Source organism: Tauraco erythrolophus, chromosome 4, assembly GCF_009769465.1.
Source record: "Tauraco erythrolophus isolate bTauEry1 chromosome 4, bTauEry1.pri, whole genome shotgun sequence".
NCBI classification, from domain to species: Eukaryota; Metazoa; Chordata; class Aves; order Musophagiformes; family Musophagidae; genus Tauraco; species Tauraco erythrolophus.
The window spans coordinates 1,833,512-1,854,357 of NC_141468.1; the positions used below are offsets into that span (position 1 = coordinate 1,833,512).

General features: G+C 48.0%; 1 protein-coding gene across 1 annotated transcript in view; it reads right to left on the reverse strand.

The window, feature by feature from the left end:
- Nucleotides 1–2,728: 2,728 nt before the first annotated feature.
- Nucleotides 2,729–20,846, reverse strand: part of LOC104379513 (collagen alpha-1(XII) chain-like) — a 57,321-nt gene continuing 39,203 nt past the window's right edge. Inside the window, exons 27-31 of the mRNA XM_086609851.1 lie at nt 6,478–6,519; nt 4,539–4,574; nt 3,998–4,054; nt 3,526–3,660; nt 2,729–2,881 (exon numbers count right to left, since the gene is read on the reverse strand). Of these exons, the coding sequence (XP_086465977.1) occupies nt 2,729–2,881; nt 3,526–3,660; nt 3,998–4,054; nt 4,539–4,574; nt 6,478–6,519 (423 nt within the window). The remainder of the gene's footprint in view (nt 2,882–3,525; nt 3,661–3,997; nt 4,055–4,538; nt 4,575–6,477; nt 6,520–20,846) is intronic.

Here is a 20,846-nt window from a genome sequence, read left to right on the forward strand (position 1 = left end):
GGGCTCAGCTGACACACAAAGGCTTGTTACGTTACACTTTGCTCTTGTCTATGAGTCCTTAAATAGGCGAAAGTCCTCAAATTCCTGCTCAGATCCTCAAATCCTCCTCTTTTAGAGAGTCAGACTCTGAACTCCAGAGTTGGGCTCAGGAGGGTGCATACCAGGGTCTAAAAGACTAATGCTGTGCAGGGAAACCTGAGGGTCTGTGGACTATTCTGAGAAATAGTCATCTGTGAAAAGTAAGAAGGAAATGGATATATCTTGTCAAGGGCATATCTTAAATCCTTAAATTCACTGTCTGGGGTGTGCACTGTCCCTGGAGTATTACAAGTCTGATTTAAAAAGGTATTGAGAATCATCAACTATTCAATCAACCAAGTCCCAGCAAATAGGATGGATGCTGAGGCCAGATGGACTCAGCTTAGAAAGAGATTGTCCCTTTTTTCCCCCAACAAAGTGGGTAATTAACCAACAAAACATTTGCAAAGGGCTCCGGGGTTTCCCATTTCCCTGCCTGTATGCAGAGGACGAGGTTGGCCACTGGCCTCCTGCCCAAGTCCCATGTCTGAGCAGTAGTCTCCTCTGAGGACGTGGGGAGAACTGTCCCAGGACTCAGAGCACTGGGTGAGAGATGTGCATCCCAGTCCCTCCCAGTCTATCACTTATCTTCACGCTGGTCTACTGCCCAGCACTGCAGGGGAAGACGTACCTGGCTGGTGTCCTGCCGTGGTTGTTCTTCCACCCTCTCCTCCAAGGACTCAAGAAGCTCCACGGACTGGTTTCCTTGCAGATCATCTTCTGGATGTAGCAGGGGCACAGTCAAGCTCTGCAGAGGGTGGTAGATGAGGGACAAAGTCTCACTAATGACTAGAGTGGAAGATGGAAGCTACTGGAATGAGTCCAGAGGAGGACCACAAAGGTGATCGGAGGGCTGGAGCACCTCTCCTATGAAGACAGGCTGAGAGAGTTGAGGCTGTTCAGCCTGGAGAAGAGAAGGCTCCGGGGTGATCTTATAGCAGCTTTCCAGTACCTAAAGGGGGCTACAGGAAAGCTGGAGAGGGGCTTTTTACAAGGGCGTGTAGTGATAGGACAAGGGGCAATGGATTTAAACTGAAAGAGGGGAGATTTAGATTAGATCTAAGAAAGAAATTTTTTACTCAGAGGGTGGTGAGGCACTGGAACAGGTTGCCCAGAGAAGTTGTGGATGCCCCATCCCTGGCAGTGTTCAAGACCAGGTTGGATGAGGCTTTGGAAAACCTGGTGTAGTGGAGGGTGTCCCTGCCCATGGCAGGGGTGTTGGAACTAGATGATCTTTAAGGTCCCTTCCAACCCTAACGATTCTATGATTCTATGGAAAGCAAGACCCTTTTCTGGGCTCTGACATTGATTCATGCAGACATCTTTACACTTTCTCTACCTTAACTTTTACTTCAGTAAAATAGGGGGAAAACTCACAGAATTGGAAAGATTTTTCCAATTGAGCTTTGAGAAACATAACCACTTTGCATCTATTAAATCATCACAAATGGAAGAGTAATTAAAAGTCACTGAACAGGCATTTACATACACTGCTGAGGGAAATGTTTGTCCCTCTTGTCTCCTTCCCTCTTTCCTCAGATGTGTTTTCCAAGTACTCAGGAGGGCTTCCTAGGGGCTGGTACTCAGGTTCGGAACCAGCAGCAGAGGGACCCTGTGGAGACCAAAGAAAGTTACTGCTTTTCTTAAGTCAAGGCATCACCCACACTACACTGCTTTATCAACACTGCCATTTATTCAATAGCATGCTCAGGACAAGGCTGGAAAGCCAAGGTGCCAAGACCTCTCTTGCACCTTGGGAAGTGCCAACACGGATGGGCTGGGGCAGACTGCAAGAATCCCTGATGGGTCGGAGGGCTTTGGCCCCTTCACTCCCAACTCTCTGGTTGAAGTCCAGCCTAGATAGATTGGCCCAGATGAGCAGAGAGGTGTCCAGCTCTTTCTGCCAGATTGGGTTGGGCTTTCAAAGCCCAAGAGAGACAGATTTGGTGTCTCTGTACCCCAAATCTCAGCATCACTGTCTCGAGGGTTGCTGGCACACACCCAGTTTTCATCTCTTGGTGCAAACACATCTACTGGTGAGCACTTCATCCCCTTTCAAGACCCTAAAATGCTATAATCCTGGTTGCAATGATCCAGAAAGAGCAATGTCTCACCTGAGATCACAGCAACAGCCTGGAGCTGAGAGGGGATGAGCCTGTCTCATCCTAAGTGCCTGAGCAACTGGGTCATCGTCAAACCAACCACAGAAGAAAATAAAAATCATCAGGAGTTGGCTCCAAACACCCCCCCAGCTCTTGTGCTCCAGTTACAGACGTTTCGTACCAGTGATCAACAAGGGTTTATGGAGAGTGAGTCATCTCTTGGTTGTCATAAAAAGAGGTCAAGAAAAGCCACACTGCAGCTGCAGGCACTATTTCTTGGACTATCCCTTATCAGGTCTGTCTAGTACGGGCAAATTAAGATCCATGACTCCTCCAGCAGCTATGAGAGGTGACCTGGATACAGCCCAACCTATGGGTTTTTGCTCAGAAGACAAGAAGGATGGAGAGGAAGGGAGGAGGAGGATCAGCAGGAGGCATCACTGGAGCATGGACTGGGAGCTCACAGGCAGCCGGTACGCATCGGATGTGCAATCTCTTAATGTTATTGCTGCAGCAGACCAGACAGACAGGAACACAGATCTACACAACTACACTCCATCCGCTCCGCTGTTTATTTTCACCTTAGAGAGTCCTCCAGACGTCGGCACACTAAACTGAGCCTCCACCTCCAGGCTCTGTTCTTCCTCTGTCACCTCGGTGCTGGCCAGGGCATCACGAGAAGCATCAAACACCAGTGAATCCTGCAACATCAAAAAAAGCGAGTCAGCGTGGCCAAGACAAACCTGAGCGCCCAGGAACCACACATGTGAAGAGCTGGACCCTGACAGGTTACTTCTGCCCACTGCCCCATCTCTCCAGCATGCTCTGTCCTACCTGGTGGCCTTCCTGAACCAGAATAGAGTGACTAGTCAGCAGTTTGCTGCTGCCCACCTCCAAGCTTTCCTTCCAAGCTAGTCCTACTTCCTTGGGATCCCTCTTGCTTTTGAGGCCACCCTCATGATCGCTTCTCGTGCTTTCAGCTGCTTTGCTCCCCTTGCACAACCACTGCTCCAGCAACCCCCAGCCCTCAAAGGGCATAAAGAGGCTGATGGCTTTGGAGGATGGCTTCTGGCTACCTCCGTCAACAACAAAGGTTGACTGATTCCATAATTTCCACTGAAAAAAATAGGGTGCTTTGCAATGCCATCAGTCTGTCCTGAAGATCCAAGATCCTGGTGCAAGCCATCAGCCTCTTCCAGCTTATCTGTTTCTAACAGTGGCTGCAAGTCACCGTAACCTGCTTGATGACAGAGTTGATCCTGAAGCCTTCAATGATTCATTTCTGTCTCTCTCATTTCCTTCCAGGTCTGTCCGCCCCCAGATGCTGACAGATGACAACACTCACACTGTGTTTGGTGACATGGAGAGGCACCTGCTTTCTCCTGGAGGTCTTGCTTGTCCTGGAGCCACCCAGCTGCCGCACCAGCCCATCCAGCCCGTCCCGCAGGAGCGCGTTGGAGAGGTCCTTCAGCAGTGCCAGCTGTAAGCAGTGGAGACCATAAAGGCAGTAGTCCAGTGCCACCCTGCTGTTCCTGACACACAACAGTGCAAGTGCTGCCACCTTGAAACAACAACTGACGCATTTCCAGTGGGGCTCATGGGGCACCTGGTGAAGCGATGTGTCCTGACAGCCCATGGCCGATTTAAATACAGGTGTCTACTGTCTGGGAGCTGATTGATGGTGCTTATGTGGTGGCTGTCCCCACCCTAAATAAAACCCTTACATTTGACCAGATCAGTCAGTCCCTCACCTCCCTTGGTCACACCTCCAGAGCTTACAGAAAGGAGCTGAAGATAATGAGCACAACTCTAAGTACCTGCCTGGTAAATTCTAAAAGCTGAGCCTCATCACACTTCATGAGGCTGATGGCAACCTTGAGAGCAGAGAGGGAGGCCACCAGTCTAGCACCACAGTATTGCCCAGTGACTATTCACTATTATTTGTGTTATGAGCTAAGGAACAACCCAACTGGACTTTGTGCTAAAGAGCACACCCAGCATGGCCAGAGCACCCATAGGGCTGTATGGATGTCCTCTTGCTGGCTATGCACACCCAGTGCTGAAGTACAAGCCAACCCAGTTGGTAGGACCAAGCTCTGAATGGGTATTTGTCAAGTCTCAATATCACATGGGCCTCAAAGCCACCATCCACCCCATAACACAGCAGCAGAAAAGCTGTCCAAGAAGCATTTGAATACGTATGGTGAGCTGTAAAAGGAAATGTAATAACCCTGCCTTCTTGTGAGAGCCAGTGCTGGACCTGGAGGAGCACACGTACTCTCTAGAAGGCCAGAGGGAATGGATGAAAAAGCTTAATTACAATCATGTTGTCAGAAGGAAGGTCAAAGCATTACCTACCTTGATACCATGTGCTTCAAAAAGCCTCTCCAGATCCTGCAAGAGGAAAGAAGGGTCAGAACTTCTCCTCCTCTCTCCTCCAGCCCAGGAAGCTGGTCCTACGGGTGGCAGTGGCTAAGCCTGGGGGTGCACACTGGGTCCCCTCTGCCATCCCAACCCCTGGCAGAGAGGGAGGTGCTTCCAAAATTAATATGCTCTATAATTTCTATTTTATTTACCTTCATTTCTACTCCTTTGCCTGGTGGACCAGGTTCTCCCTTCAAATGAACAAGAACAACTCATTAATTATAAGTCATTATGCTGAGGAGCAGCAAGAAGAGGAGCTCTGATGAGGAGCAAGAGTCACATCTGGCCCTTACTCTGCTACCAGCACACTCAGCGACCCCAGACAAATCCCCACCAGCTGAGAGAGGGGGGCTGAATCCCACCCTGCTCAATGGGCTCCTGTGCTCCTCCACGGGACACAGCCGTCGGCTGCGTTTCATAGGGCAGGCCTGAGCCAGAGCCAGACATGAGCATCACCAAAGCAGGGTTTGGACCAGAGCTTTGCACCATCCCCTTCTCTGTTTCTTGGCAATGGACAATGTGTAAAGCAGCAAAGGTTTTTGAGACTCCTTCAATGACACTGATGTTGTCACAGCTGTGGCAGCTGTGCAGAGGTAGCAGCAAGGAGGAGGATGGCCAAGGTGCCCCCAGTGGCTGGAGATGGCTGTGGTCCCAGTGGCCCTCTGTACTGCCACACACAGTCCACGTCAAATATCTCTAATGGGTTGGACTCCCAACAACAAGTCCCATGGATGGGCTGTCTGCCTCTCCTTGCCCAGCACGATGTGGCTCTCCAAGCGAATGATCCCGGGCTACCATTGTGCATGAAATGATGGATGAGCTGCAATGGCTTCAGAAGTCCAGTGGTGGGCCAAGGAACATCAGCTGAGGTGGGGGCTGACCTGCCTCTCTGACGGGCTTCATTTCACTGAAATCTGGTTTCCGTATCGACAGATTCCGGTGGAATGAAGGGCGCCAGGAAGGCCCTGACGGTGCTGCATCTCCATACCAACATGTGCCAGGGTGAAGGAGCCACACTGGGGGGTGCATTAGTTAAACTGGGTACATCTGAGGCACAGCCCATGTGTGTTACCTGGATGAGTCCTTGACTTTGCAAAGATCTGGATCTTGTGCCAATCAGGAGATCTACCTGTACCCACTTATGCTGCCTTCTGTGGCATTTTCCCCTCTATTAAGTGAAGGAGTTGGTCCCACCTCTAAAAACCTCTAGATGTGTGTGGTATCAGAAACCTTTTCTCCTTCCATCGCTTTCTGACACGGTCTTCAACTTGTAGAGGGAAAAGAAAGGAAGGAATCATCCCTGAACATTTTAGAAATTTATCCCATCTGGCTCCTGAACATCTTCCTGCCTAAATGTCACATATCTGCTTAATCAAGTTGTAGGACTACAGCATCACTGTGATCACAAGTTTACGAGCCCAGCTCAGAAACTCTGCTTTGAAAGCCTAATCTTTTGAGGGGTCAGAAGAGACCTGAGATGGGTGCTCTTCAACCCTGGCCAGCCAAACACAACAGCACCAACACAAAAATGCCTCCACATATTTGGGACGCACCTTTGGGCCTGGAGGACCTCTTTCGCCTTTCAAGCCATCCTTTCCGCAATCCCCCTGTAAGCCAATAGGAACATGTTAGTTCTTCGTCCCCTCTAAAATTCCCAGTGGAGATGCTGGTTTCATCATGCATTGTGGTATTTCTCACACACTGGCCCCAGTTAACAACGTATTTTCCACATGGACCAACCAGCCTTTTCTTGTAACTGTCTGATAAGTAAGTTAAATTTGGAGCAACTCTGCTCTTCACTTGAAACACGCTGCTTAAATAATCACACATTCAGCTTCAACACACACCTTCTCCAGCAAAGAGGAGATCTTACCTTGTCACCTTTCAGGGTGATGGTGTTCTCCAGAGAAGATATCTGCAAAAAAAATGGAAGAAACCTTGCTCACAAAGTGAACGATGATGTCTTTGGCACAAGCTCTCACCTCCATGTGTCTTTCATCCCTGTTAGCCCTTACCCACGGGTGCAGAGCCAGCTGCTTTCTCCCAAATAAGTCAGCAACCTAAACCTGCTATGTTTGGACTCAAAGCAACAGAGAGCTGGTGCAGCATCTTAGCTCTCACAGGTAAGAGATTCAGGGTGGTTGTGATGTTGGTGTCAACATCTGCATTTCCAGTGAAGTCCCTCTCAAAGGGAACTGGGGTCACATGGACACCACTTCCCTGCTGCTCAGGACATGGTTTGGGTCCCTTTCTGACACGGGCATTTAGTGGGATATTAGAGTAGCTGGTTGGGTAACTGCGTGACTGAGAACAAGCCTTTTGAACCCTAAGACTACCTGGCGGAGTGATGGAATGAGATGGTTGTGCATTAGCAGAGGAGGATCTTGCCATACCCTGGAGCAATAAGGCTCTTCCCAGTTTTGAAGGGAATAGAGGGTGTTTGATACCCCCATGTCCCACTCCCGAACATACCAGAGTCCAAGTAGTGCAGAACACGAGAGACAAGTGAACAGGAGCCCCAGTAGATAACAACATCTGGAAACGGGGCTGGAACCACAAAACGGGGTAATTTCAAACAGTATGTTTGTAGGGTTGGGAGCAGAGAGCTGCGATGTGTGGAGAGAAGCATCTATCACCAGAAGGCTATGACTCCTTGCTCCTGGCTTGTCCTGAGTTCTGAAGTTGGCAGAAACCACTGTTTTGTGCAGGAATAACACTGCTGAAGGCGATCAGCAGCATTTTGCCCACTTTGAAGCAGCCTGTTACTCAGACCCTGCCAATGCCTCATCCCTAGGGATGGAAGATAAAGCCAAGCACAGCTCTCCCAAGAAAGAGGCTGTGGCTCCCAGTCCCAAGGCAGTGGTCTGGTTTTGCACTGAGGTGGCTTTACCTCCACTGAAGCTAACGGGGTGAAAAAATGCCTCCTTGCACATTCATGTAGCAAAACACTTTCCTGGTCACCTAAATGACCTTTCAAATTCTCTTCCAGCCTTATTTTTGATGAACCTGGGTTGAGTTGCTCACTCTTCATCTGACCCAACTTGATGTTACGCCTCTTATCCAAAGGAAAACTCCATGCAAAGGCAGAGGAGAGTCCTGAGCATGAGTCACCCCATCTGCCCAAGCACCTTTCCTAGAAGGCATCTGTCTGTCTGCACTGTAGAAGGAGCCTAGATGTCTTGATTACACAACAGGTAATGATTAAAGGTATCAGATGGCTTCATAGCTAGCTTTTTAGTCTCTTCTGTGTCACAGTCTTCTTGCATCATCAATAACAAGCCATTTGGGGTGGGATTCATGCATATATCTGTAGAGGAGCTAGCTGCACTGCTTTGCACCTTTGATGAGGCTAGGAGGGAAACCCACTTGACAACACGCAGCGTTGCAAGCATTAAGTTCTGGCAATGTGTCTTCCGTGGCACCCAGGATTCATGATAAAACTCAATATACCCTTTTCCCCCCAAAAAATGTGTAAGACAACAGAATCAGGCATTACTCACAATGCTTCCAGGAGTCCCAGGCAGCCCAGGCTCACCCTGTGAAGACAGACCACCACCATACCCCCACCCCAAAAAATAGTGAGTGGTGCAATTCAACATTTTAATCCCCAAACAGACTCTCTCTCACGCAAGGTTATAAATGGGAATGCGCAAACCTACAGATTTGCCCTTGTCGCCCTTCTCCCTGGTGATTCCCAGGAAAGGGGATTCACCAGGAGGTGGGGAGAGAAGAAAGACAAAACCAAGCCATAGTAGGGGAAGGCCTCTCAGCAGTCTCTCCTCTTCTTCCCAGCTCAGCATCTGATGGACAAACAAGCCCATTTTGGGGCAGCTGAGCTAATGAAATCTGGATTTCAACGTCTCTCCTATGGAAGAAGTCTCTGATATTTAATAAGGGGTGAGCTCATTAGCCTCTTCCTCGGTGGGTAGGCTCATTAGGGACTTTCCTCAAGTCAGCTGCTCATTTTCTCAATTTGTAGAAACATCATGTCTTTGAGACCTCTGACAAAGCGGGGTTTGGACTAGATGACCTTTGAAGGTCCTTCCAGCCCTAACCATTCTATGATTCTATGACAACGTGGCTGATCTTAGCCAGTGCTCTCCAAAGCCATTAGAGAGAGATCAGCCAGGTAGAGCATAAATAAGCACATCGTTTCCTTTCCTTACCAGACTGAGACAGTGTTTAGTGGTTTTTGGGTTTTTTTTCCCAGCCGTGTGGGACTGGGGAAGTTCTGCACACTCAGAAACTCTCAGTGCACAGCCCTGCTCTTTAACTTGTGCTCTAAATAATCAAACAAGAAGGGAGAAACAGCCCTAATCTTCCCTTTGAAGAGGAGACCCTCTCCCCAGAAAAAAAAGGGATGGAGCTTTCTATGCCTCGCAGACTGTAAGGCAGAAAAAAACCCAGTTGTTTCTTTGAGTGGCGTTGCGTTATCCCAAGTCCTCCCCCTCTCAACTGCTCCTTCAGGGATTGCCTTACATCCTTTCCAGGTTGTCCTGTATCGCCTTTTATTCCCTGCTCTCCAGGCCGTCCTGGAAGTCCAGGTGGACCCTGCATGAAAGGATTTGGAGAAGCAATCAGAAATTATTTTGGAGCACATCCAGCAGCTCAAAAAAAAGTTAAACAAGCAAGGGAAATGCTGCCCCTCTCCGATTTTTCACTCAGGAAAGAAATATTTGCACGTGGATGTTTCTAAGTAGGGACTCTCGTTGGGCTGGAGAAGTCCTCCCGTCCTGCACAGACCAGGGATGCCTGGGCAGCCGCAGAGCAGCCTTCCCTGATGCCCCACCACTCACCTGGTTAGAGAATGATAATAGTAACAATTATTACCCTGATTCCTCTCTCTCCTGGTTCTCCAGGGACACCAGCTTCTCCCTAAAAGACAGGAGTGGGAGCTTCAAAAAGCTTTTTTGGCCTTTCTCTTTCAGCTTTTAGCTTTGGAAGATGAAACCAAAGCTAAAATAAGAGAAAGAAAAGCCGAAGGCAGGATGAAGAAGATTCTTCATAGTCTCTAACACAAAGACAAGTCAACAAGAAACAAAATGAACAGAGGTCAACTTCAAAACAAATCAAAGGGGATGGTTTTCCAGCTGCTAAGTAACCTGTGCAATGCCTTGCCCAGAGGGTTTGAGGGTGTTAAAAGTTTATGGGGGGTGACTAACTCTGTGGAAGCAAAATATACCGAGAGCTATCAAACCCGTAAGACATTGCCTTTCATAAAGGACATCCTGCTTTTGTGTTATTCCCAGGACCTCCAGAGAAGTAGGTCAACTCTTGGAGGTGAGATGCTGGGCTGGAGAGACCTTCACTCTAACTTAGTGCAGCCCTTCCCCTGTGCTGCTGTGCCCAGAGCTCCAGCTGTGAGCCAGTCTGCTGTGTTGGGTACTACGTACATAACTCTGGAAGGTCTGGTAATCACCAATCCCCGTTGATTACCTTGGTCCCAGAGGTGCCTTTCTTCCCTGGTTCTCCCTACAACACAACGCAAAAGCGCTAGGTTACATTTCCACCCATCACCAGGTTTTCTACCCTAATTTCCTACTCAGGTTAAGAGCTCTTTGTCTGGTTTTGAAATCACCGGTGACTCTGAAGTCAGACATGTTGGGCAGCAGTGCCTTAGGATCAGAAACATGTCTGCTTCTTTTCTTCTCAAGCCTTCCCTTGGTGATTCTATTCCACTCGATGTTTGGGGATCAACTCAGCCCTTTGAACTGAAGAAAGGTCTTCACTGACTGGGGTTAGGAGAGGCTTTCCTGAAGCCAGTTATGATGCTTTTGTGAAGGGCCACCTTGTTTGATCCTAAGAGGGAACTATTACACCCTCAAACCAAAAGCCCTGCAGGACTGTTGTGGCTGTACAATGAGCTAACTCCCCTGCAAGTCAGACAGACATGACTCAATGATGAAAAAACATGATGATAGAATCATAGAACGGTTTGGGTTGGAAGGGACCTTCAAGATCATCTAGTTCCAACCCCCCTGCCATGGGCAGGGACACCCTCCACTACACCAGGTTGCTCAACACCTCATTCAACCTGGCCTTGAAATGATGTTGATGATGTTGAACAACAAGTAAGAAACGTTGTGTCCAGGTAGTGTAACACAAATTCCACAGTGATGCACACTTGTTCCTCCCACACCAAAGGCAAAGAGATTCGGCCCTGAAACAGAGTCTAAAGTACGTCCTAATGACAATCTGCAAAGCATCTACCTCCTCCCTCACATTGAAAGAGCAGACAGAGCAAATGAGAAGTTAGATCCCTTGATGACCAAAACATCATGCCTAATTAGACACAGTTTACCCAGTCTTGTTTGTTGACTGGTGCCGTGCTGAGACCTGTCTCTTCCCCAGTGAGGCCTATATAAGATGAATGTTTACAATGAGGGTGGTGAAACACTGGACCAGGTTGCCCAGAGAAGCTGTGGCTGCCCCATCCCTGGAAGTGTTCAAGGCCAGGTTGGATGGGGCTTTGGGCAACCTGGTGTAGCAAAAGGTGTCTCTGCCCATGGCAGGGGGGGTGGAACTGGATGATCTTTAAGGTCCCAGCCAACCCAAACCATTCTATGATTCTGAGTGGTCCCATCCTGTCCCTTGTTCCTCCTTGCTACTGCAAGGGCATAACCTGGAGTTGTTAGCTTGGTACAAAGTGATGTCCCAAGGGGTTCAGCATGACCATCTGACTGGATTGTTAGCTTCTACTTACATCTTTACCTCTTAATCCGGTCTCGCCTGGTTTCCCAGGTAATCCTGGTTCACCTTTCTCTCCCTTCAGACCTATATCCCCCTACAGAAAACAAGACTGTTGTTACATTCCTCTTCTGCCATTTCATAGTCCTCACTCTTTAGACATTGTGGGATGGATTCAGACAGCATGCCAAACCCCATGGCAATGCAATTGCTGCCACACTCCTGGCTGAAGCTTGGCCTCAGAGCATCTACCCTGTGCTAGGAAGGGCTGTGTTTATTGCATTTGGATAGGAAAGCATCCATTCTCTAATGTCATCCCATCCAGACTCTACGATCAGCCTTGGCAAACACTACAGGACAGACTCTTCTGAGGTTCTCCACCTTCAGGAAGCTTTGCAGCTCAAATGAGGTGGTCCATTATCAGAGACGCAAGAGATGGGTCTGGTCTTGAGAGAGTGATGTGGACATAGGGTCATTTCCTCCTCCATATTTTAACTTCTATTCCCACATAAAATCAGTTGAGCTTTCATGGATGGGTACATACACATCCGTTCTGCTTGATGTTTGCACAACAGAGACCTTCCTCATCACCCAACCACCTCACCATGCCTCCTCCCAACCCAAAATACCTCTCGCTGCCTTCTCCACTCTGCAACTGCATTAACACATCTTGTTAACGCATCCTGTCTTGGATGCATCTCATTTATCTCTTTCGACATCTAATTTCTCCATGCCCATGAAGCCGATCCAGCCTAAATATTTTGCTCGCTGGGCTATGTATCATGCTGTAATATTTCCCAAATCCATATGCTCCCTCAGCCAAGCCTGGGGAGCAACACTGCTTGAGAAATGTACACAGTGAGATAGATTCACTGAACCAACACCACATTTGGGATGTTTTCCAGACCTCTGTTGACCACTTTTGAACCTTTGTTAGGAGGAACCCTACAAGCCAGGATTTGTAGATTTTTTTTAAAGCCTCATTAAAGATGCAAGAGCATCTTTTCATTGTTTTTCTATGCAAGGCTCTGTGTGTCATATGGAGACTCGAGCAGAGCAGAATCTGTTCAGACCTTTCAAGCTTTTGGAGACTCCCCATGTTTTGACACTGTCCCTATGGCAAAGCTCATGACTCAAGATGCTTTGAGTGATGCAGACATCAGTCACAAGACAATGCTCTACACGTTGCAACCGCTGCACAAACTCACCTTCTGACCCGGTTTGCCAGACAAACCTACATTTCCCTGCAGAAATACAGATCGTTAGTCACGTGGCAAGAAGGATACAGGTGGAATAATTTCAAATAAGGGTCCTCTGTTGTATCTAGAGGGTGTCAACATCACACTCAATGCTGCAAAGCTGCTCTTTGATGGCAGATATTAGCAGCTGAAACAGTGGAGTAAAATGCAGAGACAGGGAAAACAGATGGTGTCCTAAGAGAAGAGGGGTTGCTGTAAGCACACTGTCTAGATACATCTGTCTTCTCCACTTTGAAACCATTACTATTTTGATGATCAGCTTTCATAGAGGGGTGTGGACCTCAAAGATGTTAGGTTCTGCAAGTTTTTGCCGGTTTAAAATGAAAGGGACTATTAATACCCCCATAGGAGGGAACACCAAGGCATTAACGCAACCCTTACAAGACATCAGTGAACTCACGTGGGAGCCACCAGAAGCTTGCACCTTCTTAGACACAAAAAACCATGAAGATAAAAGTCGAGTTCACCTTCAGGACACAAAGCCATTGGAAATGGGGCTTCCTTGGCTTTGCTGGTCACAGAATTACCAGCTGAGCATTGACCATTTGTGCTTTCTTCCAGACTCACAAGCAATCCTTACTCTGTGTTTCAGAGAAGTCCTCCCTTAGCGTTGTCTCCCACAGTCAGGTGCAAACTACTCCATCATACAAGACCACCATGGGATCACCAACCACAGGGTTAACAGCCCAGCTCCTTGTTACCATCCCAGTATTAGTTTGCTGGAGACAGGTTTTGTTGGAGAAGGCCAGCAAATTCACATGCATGGAGATGACAGAGAGATTTCGGCTCTGAACCTCCTGACTTGCCTCCTTAGCCTTCCTTTTACACATCCAGAATGTTGTCCCACTCACCCTGTCGCCTGGGTCTCCCTTCATCCCAGGTTGACCAGGAATGCCGAAACCTGGACTTCCCTGCAAAAAAAAAAAATCAATGATGATGCGTGTCTCAGCGTAACGCTTGGGGAGCTTTGCCTCTCTGCAACTCTACGCAGAATAAAGAGACAGCTAGGGCTAAACCCTCTGCTGGTACAACCTCTCAGTTTGTCCTTATGGCCACCACATGGTCCCTCTTCTCTCCTAACCACACTCCTTGCCACCTCTGAGAGATGCTGCTGTGGAGAGCCAACCTTCATTAGAGTGCTATATGGGGAACCCAGCATGTGCCTCAGTTTCCCCATCCCGATCTTGCAGGTCTTGGCTGCAATTCTTCCATCACCACGCACGAGCTGTGGTGGCATGACCCTGCTCCACTCGTTATCTCTGGGGAACATGTCCTGTGCCATGCTCACTGTTAGCAGTCTCCACTCCACCACCACTTCGCAGCCCCTTCGATGGTCAGCCTGCTTCCCATCCTTGCTGTAACTGCTGGGAGTTAGTTGCCAAGGCTGTGTTTGGTGCTGAGCAAGATCCAGAGGGAGACACAGTGTCTTGCCAGAGCAGCTTCCAAGCTCAGGACATAAATCTCTACATCTGAAGCTAGCAGAAAGAGACAGAGCAGATCCTACACACTTTCATCAGCCATGGGCAGCTGGGTGAGCTGAGCACTGGTAACGCTGTGTCCCTCACGGACTTGAGAAGGAATTTGATCTGCCTCAGACCTTCCTTTGTGGACACAAACAAAATAATCCCTTCTACTTATAAAGGATGTGCCAAGAAAAGCAAGTCCATTACCTTCTCTCCTTTGTCTCCTTGTATTCCTTTGTCTCCTTGTGGTCCCAGGGCTCCTGTTGGTCCAATATCTCCCTGTGAATAAAGACATAGAATCATGGAATGGTTTGGGTTGGAAGGGACCTCAAAGATCATCTAGTTCCCAAAGCTAATAACACAATGCAGGAAGACAAGCTCTGTTCACATGGCTCTCTAGAGCTGCATTGTACACTTTCCCAGAACCATTCCCTTGCCAAATCCACCCATCCATCCATCTCCAGGTTTACGCCGAAGCTTCCTCTGCAGTACGTGGGCTTCCACCATACAAAACCCATCACAGCAGTTACACCCTCTCCAGCCACGCGACTGGTACACTGTGAAGCACTGTGTGTGTATTTATAGTGGTATAAGCAGGACAAAGCTCAGGTCCCAGGCCACCACGGGAATGCAGCCAGCCTAAAAGGAGAGAGATGTTTTTGCTAACCCATGTGAAGTAGTCTGGACAATAAGACCAATGAAGGGAGGTGGCTTCAACATCCAAGTCCAGTGAAAAGGACAAACCTCATTGTCTCTAAGGGGTGAGTGAGGTATGAAGCACTGTAAGGTATTTCATGTTCAGCCTGGAGAAGAGAAGCCTCTGGGATGATCTTCTAGCAGGCTTCCAGTACCTAAAGTGGCTACAAGAAAGCTGGAGAGGGGCTTTTTACAAAGGTGTGTAGTGATAGGACAAGGGATGATGGCTTTAAACTGAAAGAGGGGAGATTTCCATTAGATACAAGGAAGAAATTTTTCACTCCGAGGGTGGTGAGGCACTGGCACACGTTGCCCAGAGAATTTGTGGCTGCCCCATCCCTGGAAGTGTTCAAGGCCAGGTTGGATGAGGTTTTGGGCAACCTGATCTGGTGGAAGGTGTCCCTGTCCATGGCAGGGGGGTTGGAACTAGATGATCTTGAAGGTACCTTCCAACCCAAACCATTCCATGATTCTATGAATGCCAGCAGTCAAAAAGCCAAGAGGAGTTACTCCTGCAGTAAACATTCCTTACAAGGATAAGGGAGATCTTTGATTTCTCTGCAGATTGGTGAGGAGTAATCAACGATTAAAAAAAAAAAAAAATCAAGATATTCCAGGCTATGTTCCACCATGAGGCCACAGTAAAAGTGAACTGTATCTACTGTCCTATAAAGCAGATGTACAATATGGTCAACACAGTCAGGGAACAGCTCTGTCTCACGGGTTTCCCTGATTTGAGAAATTCAATTTCCTTCAGTCATGGGGAGGTCAAATGCTGGGTGAGGGACTCAAAGAGGTGGGGAAATCTCCATCTGTGGAGATGCTGAGCACACAAGGTCTTGAGAAACCTGACCCAGCTTTGAAGTTGGCTCTGTTTTGAGCAGGAGGTGGGACTAGAGACCTCCAGAAGCCCCTTCGAGCCTCTGCTGTGCTTCTATTTTATGTCAATTGTAGAATCACAGAACGGTTTGAGTTGGAAGGGACCTTCAAGATCATCTAGTTTCAACCCCCCTGCCACGGGCAGGGACACCCTCCACTACACCAGGTTGCCCAAAGCCCCATCCAACCTGGCCTTGAACACTTCCAGGGATGAAGCATCCACAACTTCTCTGGGCAACCTGTGCTAGTGCCTCACCACTCTCAGAGTGAAGAATTTCTTCCTTGGATCTGATCTAAATCTCCCCTCTTTCAGTTTAAAACCATTGCCCCATGTCCTGTCACTACACGCCCTTGTCAAAAGTCTCTCTCCAGCTTTCCTGTAGCCCCTTTAGGTACTGGAAGGTGCTGGAAGGTCTCCTTGGAGCCTTCTCTTCTCCATGCTGAACAAGCCCAACTCTCCCACCATGTCAATGCCTCTCTTGGCTGGAAAATAGCTTCTGTGAGTGGGCTGGATCTGTGCTTCGGTGACCTCTACCTTCTAAAACTAGCACATGGAGATCTCAAGTTTCTCCGCAGACTGGGGCTAGAAGGAGAATGACAGGCACAAAATGTTAATAGAAGCAACAGAAATATCAGCAGGGCAAGACTATTGCTACTTTTCTAACCTCTCCTCTCCTGTCAATCACAAGAGAGATATGATTCAGACGGTGAAACATGATCCAGCCCTCACTTTTTCAGGTGAAGATCTCATCTAAGTTTCAAGCTAATTAATGGACTTACCCTGACACCTTTCTTGCCTGGAGGTCCCAAAATCTGAGGATAAAAAGAAATCACAGAAATGCTCTCTTATTTGGGAAAAGGATCTCCCTTTCGAAGGACAGTCTATTCATGTTACCTTTTCCAAAGAGAATCTCAGCCTTGTTATGGGATAGGACACCCATGACCTGCACTGATGGCTAGAAAGGTCTACAAGGTAGAAAGGACTACAACCCAAATCCCAAACCCAGTGAAGCTTGTCAAGAAGTCCCACCAAATTCAGTAGGTTTTGGCTCCAGGGATGGGACTGAATGATCACTCATATGCAAGGGGTAACTGGAGGACAGCTGCTCTAGCCTTCGCCGACACACACCAACGACCAACCTTCAGACAGTCATGAATCTTAATGACTGCATTATGGCCCTGCAGAGCAGCCCTGAGCTGCATTTAGGGACTGCAGAGCTGTCTTTCTACCTTGTGTCTCCAACACAACTCTGTCAGTGTTGCTAGGAAAGAAATCTAAGGTACCCTGCTCATTCAAGCATCTTTCAGGACACATCAGTCTGTCCCAGTGGTGGGTCTCAGTCCTTAATGCAACCTCCAACTGCTCCCACAGCCCTTGCAGCAATGCTGTAGGGCATGCAGAGATGGTTACCACCAAGGTTTCTCCTTAAAGCTGCCCCAGCATTTGGAGGCACATGAATAGGAGGCTGTAGGAACCCTGTTTCCACATGGGAATGAGGCAAATAAGACCCATCAGCAGCGCCTCTTCAGCAGGGACCAGCACAACCCCATTGGGAATGGGGAATTTGAGTAGGGGACAGGCCTGGAACACATGGCTTCAGTGGTGGGAAGGCTTTATCCTTATGTCTCCTGCACGGCAGTGAAGCTCCTTTGAGGAGCCAGTGGGCAACTGTGGTGCAGGGCTGGGAATACAAGAAGTGGCACAAGAGAGCAGAAGACATAGTTGTCTGGAGGGTCAAGTTCATTGGGTCCTCCCAAGTTCAGGGAGGGTCCATTAGTTCCTCCTGCAGTTCAGTGGGACACATCTCTCTCTTGGGTCCTTGGTCTACTGGCACTGCTGGTGGTGATGCTGCATAGCTATAGCACGAGAAGGGCTGTAATCCACTCATAGTTACCCCCATAGCTGGAGCACCTGGAAATCCTGGGTTCCCCTGCAAGGCAAGAGGACACAAAATGAACAATCTGGGGCAATGAAAAATTTCTGCTCATTGCTCTCCTCCACCGATTCCTTAAATCAGCTCAAAACTCAGCTCAGAAGCACAAGAGCAAAACAGAGAGGAGATGTTGAGCTCAAGTACATCCTTGCTGGCTTCATCTCTGCATAAGCCCCGCACAAACACACTCAACTGCACTTGCACACGTGCAGCTGGGGAAAGTCAGGACACCTTCACCTGAGCTAGTCAAACATGTTGTCCTCATACTATTTGACTTACTTGGTCTCCCTTCTGCCCTGGAGGTCCTGGGAGTCCCTGTAAGACATCAAAAGAGAATTTCCACCAGACTGAATTTAGCATTTTTGGTCCCTACTGTAGTGAGAAGCTCCCAGTCACAGGGAGGAAGGGAGAGAGCTTTTCAGCCCAATTTTTCACTGACTACAAGACACCTCTGCCACATGTCTATAGGGACTCTTGGGTGAGAGATAGCAATCCCCATGACTATCTCTAGCACACCTGGTTGCATCTACCAGGAGACCAAGTGCAGAGTGGCAAGCTCTCATCCCAGGGAAAGCTAGCAAAGATGGTCCCTTACAAGCAAGAAAAGGTACGGAGACAGCCATGAGACGCATGGGAGCTACCAGACCAGGTCAGTGCTTTGTCTAACCCAGCTCCAGGACTCTGCTCCGAGCTGGCAGCTGTAAGTACACGCAAGGCTTTGCTCCTGCCTATTTCCATTTTTCACTACCGTAGCTATTCTTAGGAAAAAATGCTGCCATCTCTTTTGATCTTTGAGGTTATAACCAAAAGCACGTGCAGAGCAAGTGCAGCTGGGGGAGCTGTAAGAACAGCAAACCTGAAATCCAGCTCAATAAAAGCAACCTGTGAATACTCGATATGGCCTGGCAAAGAGTGTTGAAGGTTTGTTTGCCAGCGTTTCTTAGCTGCAGGTTGTCCCAGGGAGTTATCATTGGTGCAAGGTCTATCCCATGGTGCTCCTTCAGCAGCAGTGAGCTCCTGAACCTTGCAGTTACATGGCATGTAGCTACATGGCCCAGTCACATCTGGCCAGACTGGGAGAAGCCTTTGGTGGGACCTCAAATCCCTTGCTCTGGATCTCCAAACAGATACCTCAACTGCTCTATCCTGAGTCCAGAAACAGAGCCAGCACTTCTTCCCCTCCTACTGTGCGCTCCAGTGCTGGCCAGTCTCACCTTTTCCCCTCAAACACCACCTTGCCCTTAGCTATCCTGGAAAACAGAAGATGCTCTAGCGAAGACAAAGCTACCCTGGCAGAGCAGGATGACCCTGGAGGCTCATACGCTGCAGAAGAGCATGCTGGGCATGTTCCCTCCACTGGAGATTGTGAAAGCAGGGAGGAAAGCAAAGAAAACATATAAAAAAAAAAAAAAAGTCAAGTTTTTTACATATATGTGGTATATAGCATGTTATACATAGAGTCCATAACATTTATATATAATTATATATATATAATTATATATAACTATATAGTATAGGTATACTAATTACCTGTATAGTATGTATATCATCTTGTATAATTAAACATATTACTACATATAATTTATATATAATGCCTAATATTAAATTGCACGCGTATGATTATATACAGTTACTATATAGCTATATCATAATTATCTACCATAGAATATAACATACATATATCTCTATATGTACGTATGGACTATCCTGAGCTTGATCACACTGTTTCCTCCCAAGGAGCTTGAGAGCTGAAGACGAAGCAAGTTCTTGGAAAAGTTGAGAACTTACAGAATAGGTAATGGGGTTGTGGGGTGGGTCCAGGCTTAGCTCAGAGGCTGCACCTAACCAAGAGGAGCAAGGTGAGATACTGGTCCACGGTCCAGTTACCGGGGATGCTACATATTGGGTTTTTATCTTAACTTTTAACGCTTCATTCTGATTTGATTCATTTGGAGACCCACTCTTGGCCCAACTGGTTCTCCTTCCCCAGGTGATCCTGGTTTACCCTAAATGAAAAAGAGTAGCTGTGATTGTCTCCTGCACCCTCTGTTGTCACCTCAGAAAGAGCTCATGATCTCATGGGCAATGTCAACAGTCACCTCACCGAATTTTGGTCTTTCTCAAGGGGAGTCCATGAAACACCCAGCCACAGACACATATTTGCGTGGATCAGGACTGGACAATTCAAGGAGGTCTTAGCTCTTGTGAAAAGCCAGACTCGAGCAGCAAACTGGCTGTTAGCACTTGCAAAGACTTTGCAGATTTAAGATCCTCTTCCATTTTATGAAACAAAAAACAATCACTGCAAAGGGAAGCAAACCACTTTGTTTTGGGCTGAATGAAACGTTTCCTTGGATATTATTGTTTCCTTCACTTCTCACCTCTCCTGGAAGTATGAAAATAATTTATTTGGGGATCAACACCGACATTTTTTGAGCTTAACGGACATGAAATAAATCCGTGACTCAGATTCATTCGGTGACCAACAGTAACTCAAAGAGAATATCCTGAGTTACCTGGAGAAGGGGGCGTGCAGAGGGTCATACAACCTAATCCTAAGTGGTTGCTCCTCCAAGAGCCATAACAATCTGGGACCATGCTGAGACAGCTTACATACCACCTAAACCCATGCCTGGCACTCCCTGTACCAGGGAAAATTCAGACTTCTCGAGTCTTACTCCAGTGTCAAACTTCAACATGAGCTGAGCCAAGTGCTTCAGGAAGAGACAAACATCCACTAAAACATGAATTTAGAGACATTTCTCCTGGCTCATCTGAAATTTGTCTCCTTCCTCCTACAGCAATCGTCCCTGTACATGCCGAGATCAGCTGATTCCTCCTGTACCTGCAGCTTTCCTAGTATTTTGTCACATGGAGAAGCCCTGGAGTTGAATTCCTCCATCTCCATGAGTAGTGAGAGCTGGGAGATAGGCAGCAGTCTGCAAGAAAATCTTCATGCCTGCCATGAGTCCCTTCCTGACTAGTCCTTGCCATGCATTGTCTTCCCTGGGTTCATGGCAGAGCTGCCAGATTTGGACTGGAGCTACTTTTATCCAGTCCCTTTCCTTGGCAGCACCAGGACACCAAAATCATTCCTCGCCATGACCCCAGGCTCTTAAGCAAGGTGAGACAACTAGTCAAGTCAAGGTTTCCTTTTCCCCCAACAGCTGGAAGAAGATGGGCACTTCCAGAAGAAAACTCAAACTTGAGGATGGGCTGTATCACTTCTCACAGGGCTGGTCTTTCTCCACTGGAAACTTGGGAATGAACCGAGGCCTGGAGGGTTCAGAGGAAGGTGTTCAAAACACAGATGTGAGACAACCT